This window comes from Melopsittacus undulatus, chromosome 4 (genome assembly GCF_012275295.1).
Source record: "Melopsittacus undulatus isolate bMelUnd1 chromosome 4, bMelUnd1.mat.Z, whole genome shotgun sequence".
Taxonomy (NCBI): Eukaryota; Metazoa; Chordata; class Aves; order Psittaciformes; family Psittaculidae; genus Melopsittacus; species Melopsittacus undulatus.
The window spans coordinates 8,514,976-8,537,956 of NC_047530.1; the positions used below are offsets into that span (position 1 = coordinate 8,514,976).

The 22,981-nt window shown below is 40.7% G+C and overlaps 1 protein-coding gene across 1 annotated transcript in view; it reads right to left on the reverse strand.

The window, feature by feature from the left end:
* The window catches only part of LOC101876876 (cytosolic phospholipase A2 epsilon-like), a 34,128-nt gene extending 12,352 nt beyond the window's left edge, over positions 1-21,776 (reverse strand). Inside the window, exons 1-12 of the mRNA XM_005143952.4 lie at positions 21,675-21,776; positions 20,335-20,424; positions 11,588-11,660; positions 7,885-8,021; positions 7,259-7,390; positions 6,142-6,182; positions 5,019-5,061; positions 4,552-4,609; positions 3,941-4,107; positions 3,743-3,829; positions 2,548-2,585; positions 323-470 (exon numbers count right to left, since the gene is read on the reverse strand). Of these exons, the coding sequence (XP_005144009.3) occupies positions 323-470; positions 2,548-2,585; positions 3,743-3,829; positions 3,941-4,107; positions 4,552-4,609; positions 5,019-5,061; positions 6,142-6,182; positions 7,259-7,390; positions 7,885-8,021; positions 11,588-11,660; positions 20,335-20,424; positions 21,675-21,770 (1,110 nt within the window). The 5' untranslated portion in view covers positions 21,771-21,776. The remainder of the gene's footprint in view (positions 1-322; positions 471-2,547; positions 2,586-3,742; positions 3,830-3,940; positions 4,108-4,551; positions 4,610-5,018; positions 5,062-6,141; positions 6,183-7,258; positions 7,391-7,884; positions 8,022-11,587; positions 11,661-20,334; positions 20,425-21,674) is intronic.
* Positions 21,777-22,981: the final 1,205 nt, after the last annotated feature.

A 22,981-nucleotide genomic window follows, 5' to 3' on the forward strand; every position in this document is an offset into this window, starting at 1 on the left:
TCTTTCTCATGCAATGTATTTAATAGAAGGTATTTCAGAACTAAGCCAGCTATAGAATAGGATGGCAGGGATGAACACACCTCAAAACTGACAAATTCCAATTTGACAGTCATGAAGAATGCAATTTCTGCAGCTAGCATTTCTTGCAATAACAAATCTTGTCAACAGAAGCAAATGTACATAAGACAAAATGTACATATGACAAACGGACAAGCTTGTACCCCCACAACAGACACATGGCCCATTTTGCTGATGGCTCATCTAGAAAAATACATGAAGGCACTAGAAATTCGAGATCTATGCCCTCCCACTTCACACTTACTTCACAATCCTCCAGATCCTGTTGTAGATGAAAGACATTTTTCAGAGCACTTGCTACGTATCTCTTCCTTTTTCTCAGGAAAGTCATCTCCTCTGAGCATAAGTCAAACCCAAAGCGCATGTCCAGGTCTCGGTGGCATGAACAATTACTAAGATAAAAACAGGCGCATGTTTTACATATTAACATACCCATATCAATCTTACAACTTTGATCAAAGGTAATCTACAGCACCCTTCCCTCCAAACAGGGTGATGCAAGGTGATAGGAGCAAGAGAAAATATAGTAGCTATTTTTAAGAGTAGGAACAGTTATTTCAGTTAGTAAGCTTAGCCAATGGTGTTATACCCTGTTATTACTCATGGATGAAGGAACAATGTAGAGCATTTACAAATGAAAAAAAAAAACCAAAACCAAAAAAGAAAGAAAGTTGAAATGAATATTCTAAAAGCAAAAGAATTACAAATCTAAAAAATCTGTGCAAATGGTCAGAACTGAGTGCATTGATTCCCATTTCAGGGGGTATTTTCGCCTTCTAAATCTAAATCAAAACCCAGTTTTCAAATGTTGGCATTTCCAACGTGGTCTCGTTTTGAGCAGCTCCAGTGGGAACACATCGCCCTCTAGCGGTGAGGGTCCCTACGGAGGAAACCCATCCACCCGCCAGCCAGGCACGGGTGGCCCCATAATCCTGCTTGCTGGAGGGATGACCTGAGTGACATCCAGCCCCTGGATGGATGGATGGAAATGGGTCAGTGAGGACAGTGGGGCAGGATTTCACCTCCACTGCTCTGGTCTGTCTGCACTTGTGCATGTTGTCTCATAGGTCCACACTACAATTGCATTTCACATCACCCTTAACTCAAAAATTGTAAAGCATAATAGTCATCAGAAAAAATAGTTCATTTACATCAATTTCATAATTGAACATCATTACTTAAAACTTCACTGCTGTAGCTTATTCCCGTAGCATTTGTGCTCTTCTGGAATGGGTTGCCCAGGGAGGTTGTGAATGCTCCATTCCTGGCAGTGTTCAAGATCAGGTTGGATTAAGCCTTGGGTGATATGGTTTAGTGTGAGGTGTCCCTGCCCACGGCAGGGGGGTTGGAACTAGATGATCTTAAGGTCCTTTCCAACCCTAACTATTCTATGATTCTATGATTCCATTCACTAACCTCTCTCTTCTTCCTCCCCTGTGCCTATGTGACATCAACAGCCATTGATGTCTTCATGCCAGAGCTACCCATTGACTTCCTGTCTGGCCAGCTAGCCCTGGACAGGCATTGTAAAAGGCAGGGGGTTGCCTTTTCTTTCAAGTGACAGAACTTCTGTCTACTACTGAGGTAATAATTTCATTGAAACCAGTAAATATTTTTATGAAATTTCTCCATCATAAGATTTGGATAAAATCAGCCAAATGATTACAACATATTCGTAAATGAGGACATGCAAGGAGAATTAAGTTAGGTGGAGCAGGAAATGCCAGTTTCCACTGTAAATGAAGACACAAACAAACTGCTTTTAAAGTTTACTGAAAGTAAAATAAATAAGTGGGAAGCATTTTTCCTGTCCTGGAAAAATACTGGTTTTCCTGTTGTCATAGATCACTTGCTTTCTCCAATGAATGATAGAAAACTTTGAATTCAAAATGAACCATTTCCCCCTTTTATTTATTTGGGCATTTAAAAAAAAAACCAAAACAAAACAAATAAAAAAGCTTGCCCAGTTCTGTGTGTTTCTTATAGCTACAGGTAATGTGATATTCACTGATACGTATCAATCAGCATGTCTACAGATATTGAATCACCAGCCACATTGTCTACCTTGGTTACTACTCAATGTACAGTATAACTGGATTTAACAGAATACAAGGTTTACCACTACTGAATATTGACAGTTAAGAAAAAATACATGTTCACAATTTCTGATCAATTTTAATATTTGCTCCTGTCTCCTCTTTTTTAGTTAGCTTCAGTCTTCTTGTGAATTTCAGAGACTGACATTTATAAAAAATAATATTCTGTGGTCAGAAGGGAAGCGATAATGCTATAGTAAATGTGTGTTTATCAACATTTGTTGATTAAAGTGAAATCTGTAATATACTATGCATGCATTTGATGTTTATCAAAAGCAGATTCTAATTTTCTAGTCTACTCGTGTCATTTCCATGTGGCTAAAACAGTATCAAAATCTGTAACCCAGGTCTTTAGGAATAGAAAATCTCTTACCAGTTTTGTGCTGTCACATTCAAGTCAAATCTTTTCTCCTGGAAAACAAACATATGCACTGCAATTTTTTTTTTTTAGGTTTTTTTTTTTTTAGTTTTAATTTTGAAATACCTTTCTTCTCTTTCTGTCTTTGGGTCAGAGCTTGATTTAGATCCCAGTAAAGTCTGGCAACCCCAAACTTAAATGTCTGAGATCACGACATGTATTTCCAAAAGCACTCATCCTCAGTGGAACATCCCTACTAACAGATCCCAAAATGATTCCAGGCTGTAGAAACCATTAACAATCTTGGTAAAGGAGGTTCCTGAAACTCATGCAGTAAGTCTCATTTCCCCTGTTATTCACAAGCTTTCTGCAGCATCCTGAAATAACATTTTTTATACATTTCCCGTTCTTTATGTTCTAATACAGAGCAGATCTTTGACATCCTGGCCACAGTCTCACAGTGAAGAGACTGCAAGTCTGCATCTGCTTCTGCCAAGACTTCATCCTGTCTTAAAATTGTTATTGCAACCTTCATATTAACTGACAAAAAGCTCTCTAGTCTGAGAGGATGTTTTAATGACCCTGAAATCCAATGTTCTCCTACTCCTAACTAATATTTGGACAAGATCAGCCCTAATAATCTGGATAACTGTATCAGAAACATTTTTTCATATAGTAAGGATCATTTTCTTCTATTAATTTCATTCAAAATTATAAAGCACATACATCTATTTCAAGCAATATTCTTATTACATTCTCTAAAATCCATGTGCTATGTCTAGTATTTTCAATGTACTTTAATATATGTCCTTTAAGCCCATGGTTTGCTAAGGGAAGGTTTACTGACTTTTTCCTACCTTGTGTCCAAGGAGCAACTTCCCATTTGGACCCTAAGAAAAGGTCAGTGACTCTTTGTGTAAAGAAGGAGAGATGTAGTGAAGGAATCATCATATGTTCTGACATGTTAGTTGGTCTCTATATTCACTACTGGCACATTAGTCTTGTCCTGGCTGAACCCAGGCCAGACTAATGGAAGGACAGCCTGCTTCTGGGATAAAACAGTTGGATAAACAAAGTTCCTATTTGTTAAAGGTCTGAGGAAAAAGATCCTACATTTCTGACTCTCTTAGCATCTATCTGGGACAATATTATGGGGAATGCTTACTACTTGAGTGACCTTTTATTCCTAACAGCTGGAAGTCATACTCACCTCTGCAATGGTTGTTTGCCTTCCCATGGTCAATGAATTCAGCATCACGGCTGGAGAGCCCGTCTCTGTAGTGTACTTACAGGCCCACTGGGAAAACAACATGCTTTAGGAGAAAAACAGTAATGGCTTTACCCCCTCCCCCTCCTCCCACATTCTAGAGTGGTACTCATGGTCAGCTCATTATTAAGGCCAACATACAGGGTGGTAGCGCCTCTTCTTTGGCAACATGACATCCAGTGTTGGCTCTGCATACTTGATATAGTGGAACTTGGTGGGACCAGATGGGCTGACTGTTCCATCAGGGCCCAGTGTGATATCCTGTGTTCCCTCAAAGGAGCCCTTCACAGTGAGGGAAAGCTCTTTCTCTAAAAAAGCAGAAAAAAGTAGTGAGAAATATGTGTTGGCTTGATTAAAAGTAGGGTGTGGGTAGCAGAGCAGATTTTGGATCACAGCTCTGTCTAGTGGAAAGGGCTCTCAAGGGAGCAATGGCAGCAAAGGGAAAAGAGCAAAGGAGATGCTATTTTCGTAAAAAGGGGACTCAATGTTTTTGCTGTTATATAGATCTAGGATTTCATCTTTAATGCACTATTTGCATTTATGCAAATGCATTTAATGCTTTATTTACTATACCTAAGGGAGTATGAGATGCAGTCATAGAAGTCTGTAATAATCTGATGTATTTACCTGGTGTAAACTGCACTTAATGCTGTAAATACTATTTATTCCACTAATACATTATATAAAAAAGGCATAATCTCATCTGTAAGCATGCAGTTATTGGTAAATAGATAACAAAGCAATAACCTTACTTGATTTTTGCTGCATCTTCTCTGCCACTTCAACTTCCAAGCAACAAAGTTCACGACACTGTAAAAGGCAGAGAGCAGGAATCTGTGAGAAGGATCATAACAGCTCAACCTCGTTACTGAGAACTGTCAATCACTCAGCTTTTGGACATGTCTGATTACCCAAAGTGCGTAATCCCCTGGTATTTTGGGGCTTTTGCCCAGTAGTCACTGACTAATAAAAAGGAAAAGCTTTGGAAGGAGTTGTAGAGCATCCTTCAGCTACAATGATACACAATTTGGACAAATGGGAAATAATGGGATATCATCAAAAAATAGGGCAATAAAATATACCATTTTCAAAGCATATACATAGGAAAGAGGGACAAAAGAGAAAGAACTGGTCTACTGGCTTATGTAACCCCCACCCTCCTTTCCCCTTTATATTAAGGAAACAGTCAGAGAAAATTTCTTGGGGAAAAGACACATACCACCAGCACTCCATTGGTAGCAATGGTTTCATAAGGACCAGGACTGGGAAACAAAATGAAAAACATGGGGGTTTTTAGATTAAACAAATGCCCACATACCCTTGCCCAGGGTGTTTCCCTTTGTCCCCTATTAGAACAATGAGAGCCAGAGACACCCCAGCAACTATGCAACAAGCTCCTTTCCATGCTTGCTTGGACTAAACACTACTCTGATGGGACCTGCCTCTGTTACAAAGCTGGCAATGTGCTTCTTGCAGTGCAATCTCATGATCATCTAAAATGGAATCTGTGGCTAGGCAGTCAAGTTCTTCTCCTTACTAGAACATGTAAAGTACATGCAGTTTAGCTGTAACATGCTCATAGGCCAGTATGACCCTGTTGGGAAGTCCAGTTTCTACTTATATGCTGGTATGCAATTACAATTAAGAGGGCACAGGACAGTGGGTACCAATCACACAGGAAAAAGGAAAGCTTTCCAGATCTTTCAGGTGAAGTCAGGAGATGATGTGGAGTGACTTGACTTCTGGTCTTGGCTCTTGGCTAGAATTAGGGCTGACCTTAGGCTGGTCACTTTATTTCTGCCATGCTTAGGTTACCGTGTGGCAACAGAGACAAAAATACTGATTCATATGGATGGCAGGATGACAATGCTGGACAAAAAGTTCTGCACATTGTCATTGTGTTGGGCATAAAGAAAACAGAATTACTAGAACCAAAACAGTGATGTAAGGGAAAATTGAGGAGTCAGAGATACACTGCAAACCTAACCAAGGTGGCTCAACAACAGGAGTCTGTTCAGTACGTAAGCTGAAAGAGGTATGGAAAAAGTGATAGACATGCATGCACCCACACTCAGAAAGTCTTCTGTAATGTCCACAAGTTGACAAACTTGACATTGTGGATGGAAGAGACAATGTTGGGAGATGGACCTTCGGAAACAACTAAACTGCAGAACAAGCTGACTGGAGAGATCAGCCTGTGGTCTTTGACTGCACTAGTGATGTAAGAGAAGCCTGACGCTCTTTTACAGAAACCCCACAAAGTGTGACTTCTAATGCTGTTTCTTTGGTTTAGCATTTAATGATTTTTTTGCATTTTAAAAAATAATGTGTGCATCACTTACGCAGGCTCTAATTTGAATTCAACCTCTAGCTCCTCCGTAGCCTGAAAGCAAAACCAAGAAATTAGATGAAGTAGCTACATAGTGCTTTCTCCCTTCTCTTAACCCTGGTACACAATACTGAAGTAACTGTTTGCAGTGCTCAGGCTGTGATAAATATTTCAGACTGAAAAGTCCAAAACAACATCTCAAACCAGATAGTTTAACAGCAATTTATTTCTCTAAGATATCATCAAAACAATCTGTACTTTTATCTCTTAGTGTGAAGGTGCTGCTGAACTTGCTGGAACTTGCTTTGTCTTCTGAATCCCACCTTCTTCTCCCAACTATTCCTGACAGTATTCCGTTTTAACTTACTATCATTGCTATTAGTTTGGAAGCTAAAGGTACTTTCCAGCCACAACTGTAACATAATAAACAGAGATTGGCATTATTTAGTGATTCAGCTACAGTTTTGCAACCCGTAAGCCAGTGCCAATATATATGAGCTAGGTACCAAAAACAATCAACCTCTGGTATCAAGAAAATACATGGAAGATACTTCACTGATCTCATACATAGATCTCAAAGGGAGTCAAAACTCTTCTTATTATTTTATAGATAGGAAACTGAGAAACAGAGTAAATCAGTCATCCAGAGCTCCAAAACAGCACTAGTGCCCATAGACAAGTCAGGAGGCTCAGTCCTAGCTGAGGTGTCACTGCAGAGGACAGCCCTGGGATACATACAGCTTTGCCTCTGGGATGAAAGTAGATATAATGAAATGAAAGTAGATGTAATTACATGGTTGTAATTCACATGGAAAAAATATTTACGGATTATTCACCCTGCAGCAGCTATGCAGCCTTGGTGTTGCACAGAGGTAGCTCACAGTCAGATCCCTCCCCTACCTCCTGCACTGTTTCAGTCATATGCTTTATTATAAGTTATAAATATACTAGGAGGAGGTGCTCAGGCTGTCAAATCCAGATTTTTACCACATTTTTTGTGTTTATATTTTGAACAGCAATTCACTACAGGGATAAGTCATCCATGGCAGATTCAGAAAGCTAACCCCAAATTTTCAATATGTTGCATAATTCTCCACCAGTTTCTTAGTTGTTTTATTTGTTGCTCTCACCTCTGGGCTGGGCTTAAAACACAGGACCACTGTTCTTTCGATTGGAAGTTTAGCAGTATCAAAGAGTGCACAGAGGAGATTATCATCTGGCGTAACAAAATCCTCATCATACACTGTCAGCTCCAGCACGTTCTGGGAAAAGAGAGAGAAGAGCTTTTTATAGTGCTTACATTTTGGATATCAATAACTCTAGGGAAGAAGGGGTGTTGAGGATGTGCTTGATAAGAAAAGTGGAGAAATTAAGAATCATCCCCCTTTGGACAAACATACTGTAAATTGAATATTCATTCTTCCATAGTTCATTTTAATTGATGCAATGTGAGTAACACATTGGCTATACTTCATGATAGCTTAGTTAACTCCCACATTCTGTATCCATCCTGCACTGACTTATATAAGTCTCTAGTTACCCTAAAACTCCAATACTGAGCTGAGTTTCTGGCCCTTCTAAAGAGACCAATTGAACAGGCAAGGGAACCCAATCATCTCTACTGTTAAACAATTTGAACAGTCCCTTAGCATGGGCCATCTCTGGGACAGTTCCTGGGCACAGTTCAGGTGATGGATAGGACCCACCATACACAAAATCTTCAGGCTGCTCCAAGCAGACAACTTCGCCTCCTTACCTTGACCTGACTCTGGATCCTGAAATAGAAGGTTTCGTTCCACACTGGATTGTTGGAGTTTCTCACAGTTTTAGTGCGGGACTTTTCACGTGTTGCAGTTGGCAGCCACAGCGACACATAGCAATCAGCCTGGGTTACTGGGGAGGGAAAGAAGCCGAACAGCTGTTTATGTGGCAAAATCAGTGGTGCTGCATGACACTGGAAAGGTTACTGCATGATACCAACAGTAAGTATGAGCTATTTAAAGACAGAAATGCCTGAGATAGTGTAACTTTTTTCAAGATAGCCTAAGAAGGAAAAAGACCACAAGATGACCTAGAAAACGAGATGGATTCTATTCTTCCTTGCATGAGTTACAAATTAGGATAAGAATTTCTTCTTCTAATGAGCCAATTTCTTCAGTTTCCACAAGAAACATGCTTTCCTGTGCTCATGTGTGCATGTACACACACATATTAACCCTCAGTGGTATGATGAGAAGAACCTGAGAGCCTCTTCCACCTTCTGAGAACACCCGCAAAAGTTGTCTAGCTCTTCCCTTCATCTTCTTGCCTTCAGTGATTTTCTTAGTGAGGAGTTGTGAAAGTGGGGGTTTGTGAAAGCAGCTGCAGAACCACCCCTGTTGTAGGAGACAGCAGAGGCTTCCTCCAGAAGGACCTCTTTGAATCAGACATTGTATCTTAACTGATTGCCACCTCCAGCAAGAGAGGGACCAAGTCTTTCTCCGTAAGTCCACCAGGAGAAGGTTAGTGAAGGATATTCCATCCCATTTCTCAAAGGCACTGAAATTGAAGTGTATCTCAACTGGTTACAGCTGAAAATGGGATGTACTTTGTGCCAGGGGAAAGCAATATTTCTTCACGCAGGTTATGCAATAAGCTTCAGCAATTTGAAACTCTCTCTTAGACAGTTCTTAACAATAAAATGATCTAGTATCACACAGTACAAAAGGTAACTCACTTTGAGAATGATATCTTTTGTTATGAGACTGTTAAGAGAGACAAGTGATGGCAGCAGTAAATGCAAAGGACCCTTCAGCAGCAGGTAAGGACTCTGCAATTAGATGGGGGAAAGAAGAGCTTGCATATTTACTTGTGGGGAAAGTCAAAAACTCGCTTGCCTGTAGCAGGAGCTTGTTTTTGGTTTCTCCTTTTCTCTCCTTCTCCACCAGGCTTTGCCAGGTGTCACCCTACAGCCACTGGCTCTGTCTCAAACTGGGTGGAGGCTGCATTTTATGATGTTGAAACTGTATTCGTTCAAAAAATGCTTGCTGTTTTTCTGTCCAAGTCAGAATTAAGAACTGCTTGAGAAATTGCACAGGGCATTGCAATACATCAACTGACACCATAATTATTGGGTTTATAACTTTCAACATTACAATGCAGAAACAGAAACACATTTTTCATTCTGTCAAATTTATCCTAAAACTAAATGTGGAGAAATCAACACATACTTGCAGAGTCAAACCCCCATATTCCTCTGCTGGAAAAAAAAATGTCTGGAAAATATTCAGCAGGCCCCAGCCTTATCCCATATTTAACTGTCCTTGTCTGGAATCATATCTTCTGTTTTAATTCACTTCTATCTTCTCACCAATCTTATCTCTTTATTTCTTATCTTCCTTCCCCATACTTTCTTCCTGTGTTAGTTGAGAAGATATTTCATCATTTTCCTTTTCCTTTCTCCTTTCCTTTCCTTCTCCATTTTCTTTTCACTTTCACTTCCTCTTTTCTTTCCTCTTTCCTTTACTTTCTCCTTTTGTTTTCTTTCCCCAAAAGGAAAGAAAAGAGTTGTTCTGTCTTCAAGCTCACAGGTGGCAACAACAGAAATTATCCCAGTACCATCCATTTCCCTCAAAGAGAGGGCATGATGGGACTCTGAGAATCATGATCTTTAGGGATGCCTCTTCACTTCAGACATTTGGGCTGCTATATCTATACTACAACCCTTTGCCTCCTGCTCTCTCTACACCCATGCCCACTTTGCATTAAGGTCTGGAAGACATGCCTGGGTCTTTAACATTCTTGTGGGTACAGATCAACAATAAGCAGCATCAAAAGCTCCACAGTTTAAGAAGGATGTGAAGGTCCTTGGATACATCCAGAGGAGGGGAACAAGCTGGTGAAAGGGCTGGAGAGCATGTTCTATGCAGACTGGCTGAGGTCTCTGTTCCAGATCTGTCATCACAGTTTGTGCCTTTCTACAGCTTATTTTGTTCCTGTTTCCTCAAGTGTCAGAGGCATTTGCAGTGGATCGAATGAATATATTCCCCTTAGAGAACTGTATGAGCATCCATTTGATTTTGTGTGATGTTTTGTTTGTTGTTTGTTGTGGTGGTATTTTTGGTTTTGTTTTTTTTTTTTTAATCTGGGAAATTCTATGCAGATAAGACCACTTCAAAGTATTTTTAAACTGCAAAAATAGGTATTCAGACATGTTTGGAGATCCTAGAACTAATGATACTCATTTTAAAATGTTTTAAAAGTAACTTTGTACTCAGTAATGGAGACTGTGTGACTTCAGGTTTATCACTGGAGATCGATGAGTGTTGGTTGTTTGGCTGGCAAAGTACTCTATTGTACTCGTGATTCATCAATCTTGTATCTCAACTGTACTTTGAGATACAAAACATATCAAACAATCCTTAATTATATGAGTAGATGTAGGAAAACTAGTCAGCTGTGTATTTAATGCAAAATATTGCCTCAGTTCTGCTTGCACAATGTCTTTCTACCACCTAGTTATTTGTGATTTTGCCTTGCTGCCTGACACAGAGACCTGTGATGAGTCCTTGATGAAACCTTTTTGTGTTATTGCATCACCACATGCACGCCACAGCCATGGTCCAGGAGGCAAGTGTGGATGCAGAGAGTGCAACACAATGATAGGACCCAAGATATGGTTAGTATATCCCCCACTCAGAGCTGCGATACTTTGGGGTCCTCTGATATGCCTTCCAGGAAAACGTGTGACAACCACAGGGTAAGATGGGAATGATACTGCATAGTAAAGCCAGAACATGGTAAATCATCGTCTTTCAGAACATATACCCTGGCTCTTCCTGTGCAAGACACCATACTGCCTATTGCTGCCATTCACAGTGAAAGAAGAGAATCAAGAGAGACAGCAGGGTTACACCATTTCCCTTCCACATTCATCCTAGAGCTACTTTCAGCATCTTCTCACAGGTGGCTACATAGCTATATTGATTCAAACTAAACAGTTAACTTGTCTATCTTGTGTGACATGCCTCTTCTTTTTGCACTGTGGAAAGTCCATGTCCTTTAACAAAACAGTGGTGTTTTCCTTTCCTGCTCACTCACTTCCCACCACTTTCCTGCTGTGTGACTCACACTCCTGAACAACTGCAAGGCTGCTGCATGACCATTAGAAGGGACAAGACATCCAGCTCTCAGTCAGCACATTTTTTACAGTATTTTCAGCATAGTTAAGAATGACATTACCAATGGCAACAATTTTAGAAAGTTTTTTCTTGTTAATTTCAACTGTGTCAGAATAAAATTTAGGGGGGATGAAAAAGTTTGCTCCCCCCAGCAAGCAACAAGGACTGACCTGGTTTATATCAGTTAATTTACATAAACACTGGATTAATTCAGAAACACCTGGAAAAGTTTGCTGTACAATTATAAATGAAAACTTGCTGTCCGTACCCTGAGATACCACTAAGAATGGAGATACTTACAAGTGTCTCCACGCTGGACATTTCTCATCCGGATGATCCTCACGGTCAGCAGGTAGCAGGGAGAGTATTCTATCTGGAGAATGGTACAAAACAGAGTATGAATAAAGCTTCAGTGGGGAAAAGTATCAAATGTGCAAATTAACAGAGTGCTACAAAGCAATAGTACAGTTGGTAAAAATTGTGTCAGCCATCTCATAATATTTCTGCAATGAAAACCTGCAACATAAGTTTCTGCAATCAAGGAAGTTTTGTTTTAACGTTTTACAAATTTCACTCTCTGTTTGCAGTGCCACTCTGAGATTGCTCATCATAGCAGAAAAGTAAAGGATAAATCCTTGTCAACTGACACTGCCTGTGAGACACTTGCAAAACCCCCTGCTGTGAAATTACAGAGTTCAGCTCTGCAATATAGCTACAGTAAGTCTCTCGGACAAAGTAAATGCACTGGTGAACTCCATGATGGAGTTGTCAAAATGCCAGCAGTCTTACTCAAAGTTACAGTCAACCACCTCAGCAACCAGCCATGAGGTCCCATCACATTGAAAAGAGCGCTATGGAGAATTCCTGTTGTCACTAACTCTCATGGGATAAACCTGAAGTACTGCTCTCTGAGAGGTGGTTTTGCCTTCTGCTTCAAAACCATAGATTTCTCTAGTTTTCTCTTTACAGTTGTACAAGAAAAACAATAACAATAATCTGAGTTTTTCTAAATCACAACGATGAGATAAACCAATGGCTGAGAATTGTTGCTGGAGGATTTAGGGAGTAAAGAATTAGGTATGGATTGCCTTCAGGGAAAAGTGAAGTTCAATAACCTCCTCCAAACATCCCTTAAGGTGGAAAGTGCTTAACTTCTTCTGGCCCTTTTGAATGTCTCAGCCATGAACTTCTGTGCAACAATTCTCTCCAGATTTCGTGACTATGGGGACCGCTTGTTTCTTATTAGGGAATAAGGTGATTTCCTTCTTCTAAGGAAGGTGATTTCCTGCTGGCACGTTCAGAAAACTGTCTCTGGCTCAGACCTAACTGCAAAAGACTGCTCTGACAAAGCCAATAAATAAATCAGCATTTCCTGTGGCTGTGACACACAGTCATTTCCTCACACTCCTAGAAACGTTTCCACCTGCATAAGTGGTTACAGCAGAACCCTTCAAATCACTGTTTTTGACAACTGCTATTTTTATCAACTGATTTCCTCTCATTTAGGAGCATCCTTCTATTTCTATAGCACTTCAGAGGCTTCCTAGAACATCTATAAACAAGTAGACAAAATAGATGTTAAGGCAGATAAAGAGAAGCTGGAAGAACATCACTTAAAACAATATGTGCGATGTTGCCAATTATTTTAAGATAACAGCGAAAAGATCATATTTTCAGATGGGAAGCCAATTAGGCCTCCTCTGTCACAACAAACTACTTTTTCAATGTACGTTTAAAATCCTCTTTTCTCTCTCCTAGCACATCGTGTTATGTTAAAATGTTGTTGCTGAGATGTTAAACAGGGTTAGTGCTTTCACCCCTCCTGTACATGCATCAAGAATTCCTCGGTTTCTTCATTGATTTAGTATTTCTTCATTAAATTAATCCTCAGCAATCCACACACCTTTTATTTCAAGTATTCTTTAAGGAGAAAAAGCCTGAGAGAAGGTGCAACTGATGGAGGATATGTCCTCAGAGCTACCCCACACAAGGACACTGGTTCACATTTCAGAAACATTATAGCCGTATTAATGAAGTTCTCCACCCAGTTAATTAACCCTTCTTGTCAGGTAATTAACAAAGGTGGATCACCACATTCACATGTTAGGAATGAGCTTGGGCACCTCAACATATGCCCTAGAAGGCAGAAACTCATTGTTCAATAGGATCTCCTTAAGCATGGGGCAATCCTTGCCGCCATTTATCTCTAGAGATTGTGCAAGGCACTGCCAGCTCCTGGATCAACTCCAACTAAGCTTCCTCAGGCAAATGGCATTGCTTGAGTTAGAACTGATGGATTCCATATTTGCAAAGCAGTTTAAGATTCTTAGATAGGAGACATTAAGGAAGTAGAGCAGGTTGGGATTTTTTAATGATTACTACACAGTTTCTGGCATCGGATCCCCTGTCTCCTGGTTGCCATGTAATGACTTTCTAATATGTTAGCCAAATTTCCCTCTCTGGCATCAGGAAATCAATTCTCAGAGGCGCAACTTTCACAAAAAGCCATACTGAGGTGTCACAATAAAAAATATATCAATAGCTTCACAGAAGCTACAGATATCAGGACCTGTGGTTGCAATGGGGGAGAGGCAGATGCCACCAGCCAGTTACCTGAGAAAGAGGCAGCATCCAGGCATTACCCATCCTGGCAGCCCTGGTACCTGCTGGTGGGAGTAGAAAAGACAATAGAGAAAGCAGAAGTCACCTGGTGATCAGGCCTTGCTAGTTTTACTGCTCCCAGGAGGATTTGCTATTTTAATTATCTCCAGTAACATATTAAACAAAAGAAATGTATTTAAATAGCAACTGTGACAACAGTAACATGATGTACTAGGGTCTAGTTACACAAAGAAACTGGCAGCTATTCATGCACAAAACAAAGGATAGAAGTTCTGTTACTCCAATTACTTAAAAAGTACTATGATGTCTTTAACAAAAAAGGGCTGCTGTTATGTCATGATATTCCACACATGGAGGGATTCCCATCATAACCCTGAGTGGTGGAAGACCCCAAGCAGCGTTGTGCCCTGGAGTTGACAAGGGCATACTACAACAACCATTTAACACTGTCACATCATAGCTTTGCTTCTGATAAAATCAAGTCTGATGTAGTCACTCTGTGACTGTTTCACTGATTGTCAATCTGTCAGCTTGCCTTCAGCTTGGTGTTTCCCAAATTGCATTGATGTGTGCTTCCTGTACATGTGTGTATAGGAGAGCTGCATGCAACATAGCACACTGTGATGCCAGAGCATGAAAAGGGTGTATTCTGCTAGTGTCTCTGTACTCCCAGGGAGATGAAGCTCTACTGAGATTTTCCAAACAGCTCCATAAAACACAGAGCAGACTTCATATTCTCTTCTTCCAGTTTTACACCAATTCCATAATAAAAGAGTAACATGGTATGATACTTGGCACCAAGTTACTGTGTTGGTGGAATTAAAGGATTTCTCTGTCACGTGAATGATTCCGACTTTCTCCCACCCGGGTGAGTAAGAATTCAAAACCAGAAATTTCTCTGTTGTGAGCGCTCTGATGATGCAGGCTGGCTGCATTCCTGGCAGATTTGTGCCTCCGTAGGTCTATCCCAACCCTTTTTAAAGTCATGCTTATATTCAGATGTAGGTATGCATGGAATGCATCTACACTGAGATGCACTGCTATAAATTACTTCACTAGCTTAGCTGTATAATACATCCTGTCACATAACAAGTGGCTGTGGAGCTCCAGAATGACAGTTCTCCTTAATGAGACAAAAGCCCATGAGACCAGAGGATGGATATCCTTCATAACCTTTCTTTACTTGCCTTTCTCTCAATACCTCTCCTCAGTCTCTAGGCTTCCTTATCTAGCAGACTTTTCCAGGATGAGGTACTGCTAGCATCATCTTCCCAGACCGTGATATCAATGATACAGACATTCACCACTCCACCATGCCTACTGAAGACCAATCCAGTTTTGCAGCTCCACAACAGTGCATTCAAATGAATGCTGGGTCAATGCATACTTTGTTTTTCAGTGAAGGTTCTTTGTTTTACCATAGATTTTCAATCAGGTAGAAGAATATTGTAGCTGCCTTCCCAAAACAGAGAGCAGTCATCCAACAGCACTGATTCAGAGAGAAGAACTTACCCTTGAACCTCCAAGGGTAGCCAATACATTCCAAGTCCCAATTGTAGCCCTGTTTAGATTGCTATTTATTCAAAGCAATCATAAACTAACAGAAAAGTAATGCAGAGATCCTGAAATTTATCTTTAGTGTGCGTGACGAAAACTGTATCATCACCAAAAAGCAGTTGTCCTCCAAGCACATGCTTGGTTGTTGTTTCTCTACATTAAATGTAGAATGCCTTCCATGTGGTCTTGTGAGGAGGTGGCCTTTGTCATGCCACATGAAAAAGCTTGATTTGGAAGCAGAGAAAATGGTGTGCCATAGTGTGCTGGTACTGTCACCTATTTCAGTGAACCGCACTGCATGCTATCCCACAAGCCATCCTGCAAAGGTTGAACAAGGTTTAAAAATACCTTGAGGACAACCAATTTACTTTTTTCAGTGGTTGAAAAAGGCCATTTCTGCAGACCAACCTGGAAATATTTGTGTATCTACAAAAAATATGAAAAGAGCTCCTCTCCACCTGCACATTTTTCCTGCAGTGCCTCTATCCATTTCTATGTCATCTACTGGCACAGCAGCCTTTCCTGACAAAGACAGCTTCCCTGCCTTGACTAAGGTCTCTCAACATTCCTGGCCTGGAGTGGCATTCTGCTGTGATGAAATCACTCACAGGATATTACCAGGGCACTCCTTTCTTCATCTCCAGGTGCCAATTTAACTAGATGGTAGCCAGGGACCAAATCAAACTAAAATGCTTTGCTGCTGACAGTGTATCCAGTGCTGGCAGTGTCTGAAGACATGCCCTTCTTGAGCTGTCTGAGAGTCAGGATTCCTCAGAGAATGTGCATCCGCAGATTTTCTACACTTATAATTGAGATGCTTCAGTCTGTGAACATCCCTCAGTCAAGCCTGGCAGAGCCTATCTCCTACTGCTGTGGGATGGACCAGTGAACCCCACTGTGGCACACTGCTTGGGCTGAGCATGGTTGGCTGCTGCATTTACCCATGTTCCTGAAGCTCTTCCTCATTCCTGACAAATGCTTTTCCATACTGGAAAAGCAGCCACTGTAATTGCTTTCTTCCTCTGCCTTCTTCAGGCCCTTGGGGCTGTGGCACCTCTCTCAAGGGCTGAGGAGCTACACAGGGCATGGTGGGTGCTGAGGACCACTGCTGCCATGGGCTGGTTTTCACAAGCCATGTGTTTCACAGGTTTTATTAGTAACATAACTTCTAATCAGACCGCTTTTTCACCAGAATTAGCAGAAGTCTTGGTTGAGTATCAGTAAATTCAAAACTCCACAGTTGGATGGAAACATTGCTTTCATGCATACGGCCACAGTAACCCTGGTTTCAGCAGGGAAAATTTAACTGAGTCAGGAGCCTGACAGCTATGTGCAAAGGCCACAAGAGTTGTGTTCTTCAGATCATTACCTCCTCATATGTATATCCATTTTGGTACTCCAAACACTTTTGGGGAATAAGGCTGTACACGACACTGTGCTTGAAACGCGTTTACAAAAGGCAGAATTTCAAGCATTAATCAACACACCATAGATACTCTCAGCACACAAGGATCACAGCTTCTGCAGAGGTGTATTATTTAACTGATAAATCAGGCTAATTGCATGGCCTTTTTTGTGCTGTTAACACTGTCCTCCATCTTTTACTGTTTCCAGATGTTTAACAACGAGAATTTTTCTAATTTTGAAAAATAAGTCCATTTGAAAACATAAAGTATCCAATTTCATGTTCAAAATTATTTCCATATGTAGAACTGCACCTAGGGGAATTGAATAGTCTATATATGAGAAGACAGAGCACTTTTATACTGCTTTGCCCTAAACCAACAGAACAGATATGAGAGAAAGAAGCTGATCATTAATCATCTGACGGTTGAGATTCATCACACCTGATTTCAGATAACTGTAAAATAGGTGTTTTCATCTCACAGCTGCTAGGCATTTCTGGAGTCTCACCCTAAGCTAGACATTACTGCAGGACATGCATCATCCTCTGAAAAATCCCTATTTCCAGCTACTGATTCTCAAGGAAATCTAAAGGTCTATCTCAGTTTTACATTTTGATGTCAAATATAGATAAGACAAACCATGTTTCAAAGATATGAGTTTATGGGAAGCAGCCTCCTTTGAACAGAGGACAGCAAGTTTCATTTTGAAATGGGAGGCACACTGGAGTGTGTCATTTCAGCAGTCTGCTTTTTGGGCATCGCCATCCACCACTCACAGGGTGACAAGGGATGACCTGGACTCAGAACAGCTTCTGCAATGAGCAGAGCCGCTGCTGGTGCCACACTGCTGCAAACACCATGGGGCTGGAGGTGGCTCAGGAGTGGTTTCCTCCTGCCTTTCCAGTTGCTGCTCTTGCAGCCTGGGCTGGAACTGTTCCCGCATCCGGCCCTTATGAGATACAGGGACCCCATAACTGGCACCAGAGAGGATCCAGCCCTACTGCTTGCCTCTGCTCTTGGTTCATGTGATGGAGTCCAATCTGTGCCAGAGGCAGCAGCTGCAATCTCTTCCTAATCTCTCCATGCAGTGTGGCAGCATCCCACTCTTCCCATGATCTCAGGAGCTGCTTCCAGCTCCCAAAACCCAGCAGAACCCAGAACTCCTGCTTTACACAAGGGTGAGAGTTTAATTTGCCTGCCCCTCTTCTGTTAAAGGGCTACTGTTTTCCTAGCTGCACAAGCCCTGCATGAACAAGGAGCCCTTGCCAGGCAGGGAAATGAGAAACCACTTGACCTGAGGTATGAGGCATCTTACCTTTGTTAAATGGCTAATGCTGAATACAGAACTATGCATCCATTTTCCCGCTCCCCTTCCTTCACAGCAATTATTGTATGAGACTTGCTGCAGTCCTTAAATATTTTAATATAAGCACTGAGGTCTGAAATACCAGAGCTGGCTCTGCCTAACACTTTAACATGGGGAAAGTACCAGCCAAATCCTGAATAACACAGATTTCTTAATGCAGATAAAAATCAGCATGTTGGCGTAAAGGCACATGTAGTAGCTGGTATATACTGTGACATCCTTCTAAGAGATGATCCCTCTTAGCAGGCAAAGACCCCCATATTTAAGGCTTCTGGTAGTTTCAGTGGTGAAAAATTTACCTTTGAAAAAAACTGAGCAAAGATGAAAGCATCTGTGCATCCTTCACATAAACACATGAAATGCTGCAGTAATCAAGTCATAATCACGCAAGTGCATGGGATAGAATGCTGTTCTGATCACAGAAATTAGAAGAGTTTCTATGCTACCAGATGCAAGAACAACTCAGGAGTTTAAATCTTTTTGCTTTCTCTCATCATGATTTAGTGTTCCTTACCCCTTGTAAGGAGCAGACAGGATACCAAAGACTGATCAGTTCATTGGGGTTTGGCCTCTTTTCACCAACATTTTTATAAAATTTTTCAACCTATGCATGGTCCAGAATTTTGGTATCACCACAGGCTGGAGACACCAGGCATTTTAAGATAATATTTGCAAGATGACTGTCACAAAGACCAAAGCCTGATAGAATATATCATGAGAAAATACAACATAATGTCACTGATAATTTTTTTAATATAAAAATTCTCATACTGTGCAAAGATAAACTGACAAAAGATAAACTTCGAAAAATGTACATGAAAAAATAAAAATACTGTAAACACGAATTAAAATATCTTTTAATTTCTCAGTGCCTAAATTGTACCAGGAATACCTGGTAACTAGGTTATCACAAAGCTCACCTATCTCCCTTTTTACAGTATTACTTGAACTTGCAGATAAAGTTCCTTTTAAGCTTCGTTTTGTCTAACATGTCTGTATAGATAATGTAAATAATGCAAATATTCATAGAATTATCTGCCTCAGCAGCAGATACTTCTTGGGACAACACTGTTATATGAGTCACATTTAAACTTCTCTAATCCTTACAGGTAGAAAACAATGCCTGTACTTAATTGCACAGCAGATAGCAAAACAATCAAATGACAACCCCTATCAAAATCAGTGATTTCTAACAAAAATAAGCCCATGGCTGATCTTCAAACACAAGAAATAGCTTTAGAATATTCAAGCATCACTCCTTTCACAACATCCATCATTACAGGTTTGTTTTCTGATGGAGCACAAAAGTGGTGAAAAATCAGGGTTCAGTAATCCAGGACACACACCCCCCCTCCAAACTGTTAGAATAGATGTTGTACAGCCAAAGCCATTACAGCAGGACAAGCATCACTATTACTTCCAGCCTTTCAGTTACAAAAACCACCGTGGAACAGAAAGCTCACCAATGGATTTCTTTTACAAGTAAGCAAGGGATTAAGCCAGTAGATATTCTGCATGCTCCCAATAAAAGGTAACAGAGAAATACAACAAACAATTCTGAAAATCATAAAAGTGGAATAAAATGATCCTAAAAATAAACTTAAGGGTGTAGCACTTAAACTACTGCCATCATTACTTGTCTATCTGAGCCGTCTCTTCTCTTGAGCAAAGCAAAACCTCTTTGATTGTGTGCTGGTTTTGTCTGGGATAGAGTTAATTTTCTTCATAGTAGCTAGGATGGGGCAATGTTTTCGATTTGTGCTGAAAACAGTGTTGATAACACAAGGATGTTTTGTTATTGAGCAGTGCCCACAGAGTCAAGGCCTTTTCTGCCTCTCACACCATCCTGCAGCAAGTAGGCTGGGGGTGCATGAGAGCTGGGAGGGGACAGCTGGGACAGCTGACCCCAAATGACCATTTGCTTGCATGGGTGGCTTTTGCTTTACCTATTAAACTGTCTTTGTTTCAACTCATGGGTTTTTGCACTTTACTGTATCTCACTGGGGGTGGAGGGGAGAAAGCAAGCAGCTGCATGGTGCTTAGTATCTGATTAGGGTTAAACTACATCAGGTACAAAATTCTCTTGTTCATAATACCTTGAAATCGCCATTGTCCTGCTCAGTACTTCCTCCATCTCCTTCTTGCTGTCCACCATCTCTCAAAGAATTGATGTCTGAGTCCTTATCCTGAAGAAAGAAAGAAGTAATAAATGCTAACATTAAAACAACAACAGCATCATTATCAGGGTAGATAATTAATTCCTACTTGCAATAAGTTATGCTGAAACCCTAAATAGAACAGCTGCTGGTTACACCCAGCCCTGTTACTGTGCTCGGCATGATGAACAAACCACCATGTGGTTTGGCACATGCAGGTACACAATCCATATCACGGGTACCCTTTCAACGATTCAGTGAAGGAAGAGACATTTCAGTTGTGAGATACCCAAAAGGTGATTCTGCATTTATTCTGTGAATAAAGGTTTGCTTTTTGCTCTGAATGGGATCTTTTGGCAATTTGCTCCTGCTCTCAAGAGTATTAAATACCAATATAAAAAGGTCCCAGAATCTCTTAGTTGGGTTTTAACCCAGAGCATGAAATACATTGCAACTGCAAAATTTTACATCTAACTTTCCATTTTTTTCAGAAAAACAAAGTTCAAAAATACTTCTACAATGTAGGGTGTCCCCTTTTGAAACACTTCATGGAAAAACACTATTATAAAGGACAGTGCCTAAAAGACATGTTGAAAGTGTTGTTTCTAGAGTACTTCCTAAAGCAATGCGCCTTTGTCCGGTGAAAAAGCACACAGAACAACGTATAACATACTGCAGTTAAAATTACATATAAATCTTGAAATAACACAGGGAACACAAAGCAAAAAGCAAAATTCAGAACAAAAATGGGAATGTGGAAATAAAACTAAGTTTCCTATCCCTATTCTGTATCCTATCCTTATCCCTTTTTCAATAACAACAATGGGGTTGTCACAGTAATACATGTCATTTTGCTATTGACACAAAAACATCAAGTTTTTAATAAAAGTAACATTTAATTATGGAAAGAAACAGATTATTTTTTTTTTAACTGTACGTGTGGATTCAGGCTGACAATTCAGTCCCCTAAACATTATTTTCTTCCCTGTTGATCTTTATCACTTTCTTGTCTTTTTCTGTTTCCTTGCTATGTTAACTTCGCTTATTTTGCCCATAAAGCTAAGAACTTTGGCTCTGATGGAGTCAGGAGGACTTTTGCCACTGACAGCAACAAAGAGAACATCTCACTTTAGACTCCTTCAGGCAGAAATATTGCTGCCTAGTCCCATCAGACAGTAAGTTTGTACAGCAGCTTGTATAGAAACACTCTCACAAAGAGGGATTTTGTTTTCCGCCAAATGCAGTGGACTTTAAGTAAACTTTTAAAGCCGTTTTCTTACCTGTAGACCTTTTGCATTAAATAACATCCTGGCCTTCCCTGGATCCATGTAATAGAGTGATTCCGGCACCTCCACGGGAAGCAGTTCCTGAGACATGGTTGAGGCAGGATTGACTCGTGTAGGAGTCAATGACAAGTTATTTTATAAAATGAGCTGAGGCCCCACCCATCTCATCTCTATAAGTAAAGGACTCCCCTCCCATTGCCGAAGACGATGGAGCACCAAGGGTAACTGCTCCAGGGAAGGATCTTACAGCGCAAGCACAATATCTAAAAGGGATGCAGTACCTTCCTCTGGCTGGGTATGCCATCCTGCAGTACAGGGAATGGCCTGAGCAGAGAGTAACAGCAGCTCCTATGTAGGATAAATTGAGCTGTGGAAAAAGCCTCTGTGTGTAAATAACTACCTGCATGCTGGCACGTACTTGTCCACTTTGGTCAAGGCCTCCATATAGGTGGGGGGACTCAATCTCACTACTTGCAAAGAGGCACTGCCCTGGGCCACAGAGTAACCCCTCTGAAAAGGGCCACCTCCATCACCTGACAGGTTACTAAATGGACCAGCAGCTCCCAGCTCCTTCTGGACTGCTCCCATTTCTTCTTCCCAGGGAAGAAAGGGCAAGGAGTGGGCTGGGTTTTCTGTGGTGAGATGTAGGCATGGAATAGCAGTACCAGATTACCAGCATAGCCTATGACTACAGGCACTACCCAGGACTACTATGGCCCTTGGCAGTACCTTAAATTCAACAAAAAAGCAAAGAAATATAGAATAGCTGTGCAAAGAAGATAAGAATTATGCTTTCAACATTTTCCAAAGAAAGGCAATTGAACTTTACAAGGAAACTGCAGGAAATTCATGCCAAGATGAATGGAATATAGTATCCAATAGTTTAGTTTTCTTAGTTTCATTTTACAGAGATTTTGTTCAACCAAAGAGCCTGAACAAAAGAGCACATGAACATCTCCAGGCATACCCGGTGGAAATTACCATCTTTAAGCGCATAAAAACAAATGAATAACAAACTAGAGGACCTAGTAACAGTAGGCTGTGTCATAGCATCTGCATTTCCAGCATGAAAAGTAGTTCTGCCCACTTTTCAAGTACAAGAGCATCTTGGCCTTAGGTCATGGACACACAGAGCTGCATCCCAGAGAGCTCCTCTTGCAGCTTAATTTAGAGAACAATCATTCATCTTTTTTTTTTTTAGCCTCATTAGAAAAGAAAACCTGCTTGACCTTGGAAGACCTGCCATGGGACACTAAAAATAACAGCATACTTGTTATTGGAGTAGGCAGGTTTACCCAGGG